Raw genomic sequence first — 12,460 nt, forward strand, 5'->3', positions numbered from 1 at the left:
AAACCCCGCCTCGCTCTGCTCTCCGCAGCCTCCGGGAGCCGGGCTCCCCGCAGCGTTTCCCGAAGGACCAATCCGGAGCGGGGGGCTGGCCCGCGAGGTGGGGGGGTCCGGGGCGCAGGACGCGGGTCTGGACCTGGCAGGCCGGTTGCTATGGCAGCCAGGAGGGGGGCGGAGGGAGCGCGGCGCGGGGACACCCACTGCGGGCTCTCGGGGAGGGGATTCGGGCCTGCAGAGAGGATCCCTCGTAGGCCGTGGGTGGGAAGCGGCGACACAGCCGAAAGCGGGTTGACACAGCTCAGATCAATTTAATGCCTTGCGCTGAGCCGCTCAGCTCTTGAGCGACACTTTCCGTGTCCTTGCGGGACCGCGCGACCCAGTGTGTAATCCTCCCAGCAAAGCACCGTGACAGCTCATTCGGGTGAGTCTGGCAGGGTTTAGGCTCTGCAGAAAGAAGTGCTAATGTCACCCTCTGCTCCCTTACACACATCGGGCCAGATTCTCGTGCTGTCACTTAGTTAACGGCTCCCTAATCTGCCTCCTAGCTTTGACCCTTTGACTAATGGTGGACGCCAAATATTATTTTGCCAGTTTACACATAAGGAAGCCAAGTCACTGGTTTGAAGTGTAGAGGTGGGAATGGAATTCACAGAATACAAAAGTTTAAGCCCTTCATTTTACAGGAGAGGAACCTGCAAAGAAGTCAGTCAGTTTAGCGACAGTCACACAGCTTGTTACTGGCACAGCCAGGACTAGACACCTGACAGGGCAGCCCTGTGATCACTCTTTCCACCTCCTCATGCAATCCTGTATTCATTATTGCCGGGGCAATATCTACAAGAACAAAAGTGCTGATGAGAAAAATAACCTAAGTCTAAATCTTTTCACGGTAGAAATTAGGGAACCCAAAGATTCTTCTTCTGCTGTTTACCGGGCACTGTAATAAATACTTTGGATCGATGAAGAAACTATGACCCTGAGTGGGTACATGACCTGTTAAATGTGACGCGCTGTAGGATGTTGGTGCTGGTGTCAAACCAAGGCAGTCTGACTCATTTCTAACTTCACATCTCTGCTGTGCCTTTCTGTGACGTTTAAAGGGGTCAGGAACAGGCAGGGCAAGAAACAAAACCTTGGACAGCTCCGTGCACTGGCCACTGGCAGGAGGGAAAAACCCCTTAAATGATGATTTCCTTGGTTTATGAAAGTGGTCATGTATTAGTGTAGCGTCGGGGTACTCTGTGAGAAACGGTTGTCTACAAGGGGAAGAAAAGAGAAAATTCATTTTAAAATAATTATTTTAACCAGGTGTGGTAGCGCACACCTGTGATCCCAGCACTTGGAAGATCGCTGAGAGTTCAAGGCCAGCCTGGGCTACAAAGTGAGTTTAAGCCGAGCCTGGAATACATATCAAGACCCCTTCTCAGCAAATAAACAAAAAGTAATCTTAGCTGGTCATGGTGACACAGTCCTGTAATCCCAGCATTTTGGGAGGCTGAGGCAGGATCACAAGTTGTAGCAAGAACCTGTATCGAAATAAAAACTAAAAAAGGGGGCTGGGGATGTTGTATAGTACGGAGGTCCTGGGTTCAGTCCCCAATACCAGTAAGTAAGTAAATACTTTTAAAATAGCATATGCCATCATTCTAAGGCAATAAAATACAGGGTAAAATGTTGCATATTATTTAAAAATATGAAAGAGCCCTTAAATCTCACAACATAATACACTAGATAAAATTTCATAGGGAAATAGCTTAGAACCCAAATTCAAACTCCCTGACATGAATCTTTGCACATCATACCCCAACAGAGGGAGGAAAATTTCGAGCTGCATTAGAAGTCACTTTTCCTGCATTTGTCAGATTCCACTCCCCTGAATTCCCATTTCTCTTTATTCATGATGCCAGAGCCAGCTCCTTTCAAATCAGAACCTTTCCTTCATGCCTTCCCTGCCTTGGAGCCCTGGGACTCCCTACCACGGAAGACTGACTTTGCACTAAATTCCATTCACTTGGGAAAAGTATTGATTTTCTTCCAGAAGGGACATTTGTGAATAGATTGGTTACAATGTAACAATAGAGAGGTTAAAAATTCTTGTTTTTTTCCAGGTGTGGCGGTGCCCATCTGTAATCCCAGCTACTCCAGAGTCAGAGACAGGAGGATCGAAAATTTGAGGCCAGCACTGGTAACTTAGCAAGACCCTTTCTCAGAAAAGAAAAAAAATCCTGTTTTGAGTAGTGAGGAAATATTTTCCACACATTAAATGAAAGCAAAAATTTCAGAACAGAAAATACAGATTTGTGATATAATGCATATTAGAAATGTTTTAAATTATTGGGATTAACTGTCAGAAAAGTATTTTCCAAAAGAATTTATGACACTATAAGACCTTTAAAACAGTGTAGACAGGTCCACACCTATTGGAAAGCTCATTAAAATGTACTTTTCTAAACCTTACTCCCCAATGTATTTGATTTTGCTTTGAAAAATAGTGACAGTGGTTAAAAGTTTAGACTTTTGAGTCATAGAGCTATAGCTTGATTTCTAGCTGTTACTTACTATCCGTATGACACTTTTGATGTCAAATATCTTTTAGGTTCAGTTTCCTTATTTGTAATCTGGGAGTTGTTATGAGAATTAATGAGATGAAGGTTCTCATTTTTTTGTTTGTTTGGTATCGGGAGTTGAACTCAGGACCTTGTGTTTGCCAGGCAGATGCTTGTACTGCTGAGCTATATCCCTGGCCTGAAGTTTCTGGTAAATAGTAAAAATTTCCTAATCTGGAGTCAATAATCTTGGGATGTTTGGCTCCTTAAGAGGATCTCCTGCTGAAAATGTGTTTGAATATGTGCTTTTCATCATAATGTAGAATTATTTGGGACCCACAGATGGTCAAAATCTCCTCTACCAAGTTTATGGTGCTAGTCAAGAGAACAGACAGAAATTCTACTATTGTTTTCTGGTCATTAGGTCACCTGGTACACTTCATGCACACTGAATGTGAACCTGGGCCATTCGTGGGGAGTCCCCAGCCCCCAACATTCCTTCCATTTTTCTTTGGTAGCAATATTTGACAAATCTTAGAAAATGATACAGACCAAAGTTTTTTTTTTAAAGACTAGATTGCCATAGAGTTGAGTCTACAACTCAAAATGGCATAACCTATGACAGGTATTTTGATGTTTATCTTTTTAGGATCTGAGTGCTACCTGAATCTGAGAACTCATGTCATTCAACAATTCAAAAATATTTCCAGACAATGTCTTTGAGAAGGACCTGTCTTAGTTTGGGCTCCTGTAACAAATTTTTATAGCCTTGGAGTTACAAACAACAAAAGTTCTGCAGCTAGAAGTTTGAAATGAGAGTGCCAATACGGTCAGGGCTTCTTAACAGTTTGCAATCTTTTCTTTGAATCTTCATACAGCAGAGAGCAAGAGAATTTGCTGAAATCACTTGTAATGGCATTAATTCTACTCATTAGATTAGTGCTACTCTCCTGATCACTTGAAGCCCTTACCTTCTAATACCATCAGGGACTTAGGAGTTCCACATATAAATTGGGGGCGGGGATAAACATTTAGTGACAGTAGATTCCCCCCTCACAAGCTTTATCTTTCAGTAACTCCTGTTATACATTATGTATGTCAAATCTCATTTCACTTTGTATTTTCTCATGTTCTATAGATTTTTACCTTCTAGGCAATTGCTTCAGATCTTCCATTTTGTTAATTCTCTCAGCAGGGGGCCAACTGATGTAGTTTTAAATGGAATCATTTATTTGCAGCTAGTATGTATCAAAATCGCATTTTCCTTAACTTTATAGGAACTCTTTAAGACTATGTCTAGTGTTGAAGAGACATTTATTTAAGCAAGGAGGCAGAAGGATTACAAATTTGAGCCCCATCTTGGTAATTTAGGGAAATTCTCAAAACAAAACAAAATGGGTTAGGGATGTAGCTCAGTGTGAAGGCCCTGGGTTCAATCCTCAGTCTCTCTCTCTCTCTCTTTCTCACACACACAACACACACACACACACACACACAGAGGAAGGTAGGAAGGAAACGCAGAGAGGGAAGAAGGGAAGGGGAAAAGGCCACAGTAATTTTCATTGTAAGGTTTTAAGTTGCTGAAATTTTCACTGTAGTAGGAGCTATAGTCCAAACTTTAATTGAACAGGAAGCTAAGTATAGCAATTAGTGTGATACTTTCTTTGTTTTTGTTTTTTTTTTTTTTTGGTCTTCTTGAGACAGGCTTTCCCTATGCAGTTCAGACTGGCATTGAACTCACTTTTGGGCCTAGGCTGGCCTTGAATTCTCAGTGATCCTCCAGCTGCAGCCTCCCGAGTGCTGGGATTCCAGTCATGCACCACCACACCTGGCAGTGTGATACTATCTTACACATGGTACTCTTGTATTATTCACATTTAGACAATAAAAACTGAAGGCTCTGGGTCCACTGATATTTAACAAAATTACCTATCATGAAAGGTTCTTAAAAAATATTTGAATAGAATTACCTTTGATCTTAATCTTTAATAAGCACTATTTCAAGGGGCTGGGGATTTAGCTCAGCGGCACAGTGCCTGCCTGGCAAGCGCAAGGTCGTGAGTTCGATTCTTGATACTGGAAAAAAACAAAAACAACCAACAACAACAAAAACACTATTTCATTTGACTAGGGTTCTGGACCCATATTGCTCTCATAGTATTTCTTAGCTGTATCTAAAGTTACACGTGTCTGAGATAACTACTGTTCAACCAGACACAAGTACTTTTCTAATATAGCTAGTCTACCAGGATTCAAATCAGAGATAACTATAAACTATTCTCCTACAGGAATTCATACATTGATACTCAGTAGTTATTAGTCAGCATGTTGTGTCTAAGTATATTTGAACTATCAGAGGCAGTAAAACTATTTCTAGTCAATTATTCTGATTTCTTGGGTTTTTTTAATGTCTTACTCTGTAGCATTTGTCTTTGTGACATTTTTACCTCAAAAACATAAAAGCAATTAGCTACTGAAGATTAGAATGTTCTTGATATAAAAAACCCAGAATTTATCTTAGTCCAGTTATCACAATGTAAGGCTATCAACAATCCATAGCAAAGAAGATACTTCTATAGTAACACTTATTAAAAAAAAAAAAAAGAGGCCCTTAAAAAGGTTAATTCTAGAGCTAGAAGTGTAGCTCACTTAGTAGAACACTTACCCAGTACATATGAGGCCCTGGGTTCAATCACGGTACTCCTTCTTTGAGCTAGGTGGTCAGTTATTCCTTAAGTGTGGTCCCAAGATTAACAGCGTCATTATTACCTGGGAGCTTGTTAAAAACGCAATTTCCTGGGCCCTAACTCAGAACAACTAAGTCAGTCACTCTGGGTGTGGGGTTCAGTAAGGTGCTTTAACAAGACTGTGATCTCTGCCAATTTTGAGACCCACTGCGTACATGTTATACCACCAGGTGTAGTCTACCTGGTGCTCAGAAGCCAATACTTGACAGAAGAAAATCAGATTTATACAAAGGCTGACACCTTTGAAGAGGAAGGGAGCTGTCTCCTCAGGGAAGAGACAATTCTGGAGAACTTAGGTACACAAAGGGCTTGGGGAGGGAAAGTACACACAATGGACAAGAGACAGGAAGTCTTGTACTTAGTTACTAGACAAGTGTCTTTTCTTTGGCTGTGTTCAGTTAGCTTTGACATGAGGCAAGTTGCTGTTATTCTTTAGGCACACACATTATTTCTGTTAACATCATCTTATACACTGTCATTAGGGCCAGGGATACAGCTCAGTGGCACAAGCACCTGCCTGGCAGGTGCAAGGTCCTGAGTTCAATTCCTGGTACCAAAACCAAACCAAACCAAAAGAAACAAAAAACCAATACACTGTCATTTAATCTGAAGGTAAGGTGTTCTGGGTTCTGAAATCTAAAGATTGTAAAATATAATGAATATTACAGTAAAGTCACATTGCCAAGAATGGTGAAATGTAGTATTTTGAGTGGAATTAATGGCAATACCTTTTACTGTATGAAACAGTCACCGTATTTTTTTTTATTGTAATGTAGGTGCAGCTTTTCTTTACAATTTAGAATGCCGGGCAAAAGGTGGTGAAGCTTGCAAAAGACCTCAGAAGAGCAGCTGCTGTTATGTAATGTGCTGCACCCCAGGACAAGGAGATATTAAAAGGTGACTTGCTGTACGTATCTTGCCAGCTTTTTGGACCTTATCCCTTGCACTCCCCAACCCATGAAAGGCTGGTATGGATTCCAAAAAGAAAATGTCGATTTATGTGTTGTGCAATCCAGTGTTGTCAACAGCAAAGACATCTCAGAGGTGATCTTATTTTAGTGATCAGGAGTATAGTCTCAGGGGCAGGGGGTCTAGCCCCCTCAGTTCAAATATTGGCTCATCAGTTTCTCATCGTCTTCCTTCATTTCCTCCATTTATGAAAGCTAATAGTGTAGTAACTTCATAAGAACTAAGGTAAGTGTGCAGTATGAGGATGATTTATGAGTGATAGTCATGTTAGAATGAAATTTTTTACTAGGTTACATTTTGGTAGAAGTATCAAGGTAGGGATCACTTCAGTTGAACAATTATGTCACATCAGGTTGTAGGAAAGGCAAAGAGAAAAAGATCAAATTCACATGCTGCCTTTCCACTTACCATGTCAAAAAGAAACAAGAAAATAAAGTTTAAGAACAGAACTTAAGGTACCCTGTTAAGCTCAGACTATTACAATGGCAGGCTCTGTATTTACGGTTTTAAAGCAATGCATTTCCAAGGCTCCAACTATAAAGGATCTTTTTAACTGGTGGTGGTCAGGGTTTGACAGTTTAATTCCTTATGTTTCTCATGTGATCCTTTTATGACAAATATTAAGAGCTCCAGGATTTAGTGTGCATCTTCCTCTTTAGATGTAATTAAGGCAAAGCTTAGTGTTAAAACTTCAAAGCTACTACTTTTGTTCAATGAAATCAGGCTAAACTTTCCAAGTCAAGCATTTACTTATTATTTTGGATGTCAGTTGTAAAATAGTATTTTCATGTGAGCACCTTAATGACCATTTTAAAAAAACTAATGAACCCACTCAACTAAAATCCACTTAAACGGTGAAACTTTACATTTAGGTTTTTGTCCAAGCTTGTTGACTTATTCACCATATAAAATGGAGTCTAGCAGTCTTTCATGGACTGTTCTAATCGTGGAATCTACTTCCTAGTTGAAGAGCTGAAGCAAATTTCCAAGAAAATATTCTTACATTTAGTAATGTATAAGGATAGGAGCCTTTTAAAAAATGAGCGACAGCACTGTTTTGGAATCTATACAAGATTTCTGCCTTTGAAATGTATTGCTACTAGGGTTTACTTTTCCTTTGCTGTGAGTGGTTAGTGTGGTATAATAAACATATTTGGCCTTTGTCATTCATTCTCAGCAGAGCTCGTGAAACCTTTGGAATTTCCTGATAGTAATGTCTTTTGTTATTCCTAACAAGCTCTTTTTGGTCTTACCAATTTATGCTAATGGATTTACTGACAGGAGGCCCTCAGCTTCAAGACTGGTTGTATTACCACAGGAACCAAGCAAGATGATTACAACTACCAGGCCCACCCAGAGACCTCTGGGGGAGAGCAGAAGGCTGGAAACTGTTTTTTTTTTTTTTTGGTTTTTCTCCGGTACCAGGAACCGAACTCACGACCTTGTGCTTGCCAGGCAGGCGCTTTGCCGCTGAGCTAAATCCCCAGCCCCTTGGAAACTGAATTCAGTTACTAAAATAGATTTGAATCACCCTTACTGTGAAACTTCCATTAAGAGAGCCTGGTCAATAGTCAGCGTGCTGGGAGGGTACTGAACCAGGAAAGAACATAGCTCTGACCTATTCCACACCCTCACCTTACTTATGCATCTCTTCCATTTGATTATTCTTGAATTATATCTTCTTTAATAAAACTACAGTTGTTAAATATTGTGCTTTCTTATTTTGAGACATTATCAAACTTGGGGGTTATGGAAACCCCAAATTTGTAGTGGCCAAACAGGACTGGTAGCCATTTGTGGCTATGCCTGAAGTGGGAACAGTTTTTGCGGTCCTAAGCACTTACCCCTGTCAGGGTCTACCAACTCTAGGTAGCGTTTGAACTGAAGTGCTGATACCCAACTAATCTCTGAAAATTGCTGTTCAAACATCAGAGTGGGAGAGACAGAGGCTCTCCTATGGCAACCATCACACACCCCATTGCTCAACTATCATACTAGAGACACTTACCTTAAAACTCCAGTAGGAATAAAATACTATGGGAACAAATACCCCATCCAGTAGTTGCAACAGATATACAATTTTTAAAAGCTATTCATGTTATATGTATACACAAAATGCGTATACATATATGTATACACAAAATGCTTTGCAAACCAATGAGGTTTATCAGTGGATCAATTTTCTCTCCTTTTCCAAATTCACCGGCATTCTGAGCGTACTGGTAGTCTTACACCTTTTGAGAAAAGCAAAATGAATTGTATCTATCCCTTAAAACTGCCTTGACAGAATTATCATTTTAACTCTTTGATGTGCCTTTGCTCCTTATCCTTGTGGTCAGACTTCTTCAAAGAGGATTAGGTTAAAAAAAAAAAAAAAAGAGGACTATGTTTAAAAATAAATCTTGTTTCATACCTTGGCTTAAAGGAAGAGCATGAGCTATTTTCAGCATTCAAAATCCACTACATACTAGGTGACAATTTACATGTTTGAGATCACTGTCTGCTAAGCATAGTTTAAAAAACAAAAGGGTGTAACTCAGGAGCATATATCTCCTAAGGCAAAATGAAAATTCAATGGGATTTAATTTTATTATCAGTATTTTTTAACAAAGAAAAAATAGCAATGAGCTTTGCAGTAGGTGCTTAACTGCCAAATAACACAATTGGAAGTGTTTATACACTTATTTTGATTGTAAATTAAAGGCGTATCTTTTTCCTAATATACCCAAATTTGTGAATACTCCAATTATGTAAAGCCATTTCAGTATATTTCATAAATGTGCTACCAACTGACATCAAGATTACCAAAGGTTAGCTGAATTGATTTTTTTTTTTTTTTTTGTACGGGGACTCAAACTCAGGACCTTACACTTACCAGGCAGGTGCTTGTGCCACTGAGCTATATTCCCAGCCCTGAATTGGTCTTTTAATACACTAATAAGTGGAGAAAATATCATTTAAATAAACTAGCTCAACTAAAAGACCATTCTACTTGCTATTGCGCCCACAATCTAAAAACTAAAAGAACACCAACTCTTCCTTGTTCTGAGCTGGTTCTGAGGGCTGGAGGTGTGTACTGAGAATTTTGTGCCTCAAAAGATGCAAACATTAATATGATGCAAAAAGATGCAAGAAATCTCTCATAACAACTTCCAAACTAGTAATTAAAAAAGAGTCATGAACACAGAATTTTAAAGTTTACTTTAAAAATGTAAACATCTCCCAATATTAACAGGTAAAGAAAATAGCATATTGATTAATTTTATGTGGTTATGTTTTATTTTCCAAATAATACTGATTAAAAATATTTACACATCTACTTTTAAATCCACAGTTTAGCACTCTTATTTGTATGGCTTTAAAAGTTATAGCACAAGATCTTTAATTAAAGGTTGAGGGGAAAAGACTCAAAACAAAACCTGATATATTATATACATGTCTTTTTCTGTACTTTATTTTAAATACATTAATTTTTAAGTGATGCTCATCTTTTTTTTCATCTGGTGGTAAAACATTAGTGCAATTTTTCTTCAAAGTAAAGTTTACCACAGATAGAAATGAATTTTCCCAATTGAAAATGGCTCTTCAGTTGCCATTAAATAAAATATCTCAACTTAACTTAAATGGAAAAGAACTGGTGGTAACCATTATAAGCAAAATATGAAGTACTTATAGCATCACTTACATTGCTCTTTCCAACACAAACCTAGAAAGAACCAGAGACGCTTTATAGAAGTTTACTTGCTTTTGAAAAGGCACATGGGTGTGAATTTTTTAAGAACATTCTAGACATTGTGCCACCACCACCCTGTCTCTGTGCAGAGACGGCATCTGTGACTAACTGGAGTAGACAAGAATGCTGTTCAAGCTAAAGAAAGCCAGAACCAAAATTTAACTGCACAGTAACAATGCACTTTTCTTCATGCAGCCTTGTGTTTCCTATATATTCAATTTTCTCATGCATTAGAATACGTAAGGTTGTATTCTAATGATTTTACAATATGGAAAAAAATTTAAGGAAGGACGTCACCTGGGGAAGAGAAAAGGGAGAACCCTTACCACAATAAAAATAGATACATTCGTACCCAACAATATAAGAAGAATATAATCCATTTAAATTTCCAGAAATATACTTCTCAAAACTTCTCCTCATTTACGAGAAAGACCCCTCCTCTGTGGTATTACCGGGGGGGAGGGTCATCATTTGTTTCCATAGAAAATAGTTCAGCACACCAGGAAATAGTTTGACTTTGGTCCATGTGTCTGTTAGCATAAGGACAGTCACACTGCCCCTACTCAGTTCAAAACCCAACATGTAAGTTTAAAAATATATTCATCTGTTATTTCATTCTAAAACTGGCATAGCTGTTCTGTCCTCATTCTCTGTCTTTTCAGCTTGGGAATCCACTGTTGGTTTGGTCTTTAAACTGTCAGCACCTTCGTGATCTTCCCTGGCAGCCTCAGTATCATCTGCTTGGCTAGACTCTCTTTCCTCTTGGCTCATGATTCCAGGGGTCACGTGATCCAAGTCTGCTTCTAGAAGCTCAGTTTGTACTTCCACTGGCATCTGATTTACCCGTTCGACATGCAATTCCTCTACATGTACTTCAGTGCCTTCTTCAGTCTGAATTCGACCTACTTCTAGATAGCTCACTTGGACCTGCTCTGGAAGCTCAGTCATATGTGAATCATGTACTTGGCCGTCCTGGAGGAGATCTGGATGAACTTGTTCCACAGTCACTTGTGCTGAATCCACCTGAACCTGAAGCAGCGGTAACATATGCACCTTCCCAACCTGTTCTATAATAGTCATTGATGTCACTGGTTCAGTTTGCACACGTGTTTCTACTGAAAGGACTTCTTCAGTTACTAGACGCTCTGAAATGTTGTGAGATTCATTTAGATGTCTCCTGAATTCATTTCCTTGCATAAACCACAAGTCACACAGAGTGCAATGGTTGGGTTTATCCCCAGTGTGTATTACCAAGTGATCTTTGAATTGGTCCCAACTATTAAACACACTGTTACAGACCTGAAATAACCAAACATATGTTAACAATACTAATATTTAAACTGAAGGCAATATGAATATAGTTATTCTCTGTACTACACTCATACTAGGCTGAAGACCACTCTGAATATGGTACTACAATACAATCTAGCCCGAACTATTTCTTATTCTTTGGTTCACTTGGTCTTCTAGCTGACACACCAAACAAATAAACATTTCAATACTGCCCTTATTATTTAAGTATCATATATATTCTTAAACTATAAAGTAACTATATTGTAATTTCTCCCATAATTTTTTCTTTTGGTACTAGAAATCAAACTCAGGACGTTGCGCTTGCCAGGCAGGCGCTTGTGCCGCTGAGCTATATCCCCAGCCCTCTCCCATAATTTTAACATTTAGAATAGTTACCGTATTTGGTATAAAAACACAATAATCAGATCTGCCTTCCCTGTGTTCCCAAATTCAAATGACTTCTACAGTTAAGAATAACCATGATTTCACAATACCTAATATTTAGGACATCATTTTTATTAACACTGGTGCCATCTAGGGTTGAATATAAAAAATGATTCTACTCTCCCTTGTAAAATTAACACAATGTTTTCACTCTCATTTCTTTCCAAACCATGAGCTCTATACTTTGTCTTTAATTCTTTGGTGTTTCTCAACTTAAAATGGAGATGTATCTTGGTATAGTTAGAAACACTGTAAGACAGAACTGTATCTAATGAATCTAACCTACAGTTAGCAAAACAGTACACTGAAGAGTATCAGTTGTTGTTTACCCTCAAGATAATGTGGTTGACTGGGAGCAGGGCTCACTGATGTGCCCAGATTCATGAGACAGCATCTGCTACCCATCACTAGGTCAGGAAAAGCTCAAAATTCAAAATTTAAAGCATGGTTTCTAACATTTATTACTTTTACACTATGGTAAAGATGAAAAATCCTATGTTGAACCATGCTAGGGGTCAGGGACCATTACCTTTCACTTTTAATGAATACAAACAGATTCTTTTGTTGAGAGAAAACCCTCACACATACCTGACATTCGTAAAGCTTTTTCCTCCCTTTCTTTGCTCCTACTCCAGTTTGGCATGCAGTGAGGTGACATTTCAGAGTGCTATTTCTAGCAAATCGTTCATGACAATTTGGACATTCAAAAGGTTTTTCACCTATTGTAAGAT

At 39.0% G+C, this 12,460-nt stretch overlaps 1 protein-coding gene across 6 annotated transcripts in view; it reads right to left on the minus strand.

Annotated features, from left to right (window-relative positions):
• Positions 1-9,443: 9,443 nt before the first annotated feature.
• The window catches only part of Znf131 (zinc finger protein 131), a 39,557-nt gene continuing 36,540 nt past the window's right edge, over positions 9,444-12,460 (minus strand). For all 6 annotated transcript variants that reach the window (XM_013518453.1, XM_013518454.1, XM_005392751.2 and 3 more), the window contains 2 exons: positions 12,318-12,448; positions 9,444-11,291 (listed from right to left, as the gene is read on the minus strand). In XM_013518453.1, the coding sequence (XP_013373907.1) occupies positions 10,605-11,291; positions 12,318-12,448 (818 nt within the window). In that variant the 3' untranslated portion in view covers positions 9,444-10,604. The remainder of the gene's footprint in view (positions 11,292-12,317; positions 12,449-12,460) is intronic.

This window comes from Chinchilla lanigera, unplaced genomic scaffold (assembly GCF_000276665.1).
Source record: "Chinchilla lanigera isolate Chin_1 unplaced genomic scaffold, ChiLan1.0 scaffold00045, whole genome shotgun sequence".
Lineage (NCBI taxonomy): Eukaryota > Metazoa > Chordata > Mammalia > Rodentia > Chinchillidae > Chinchilla > Chinchilla lanigera.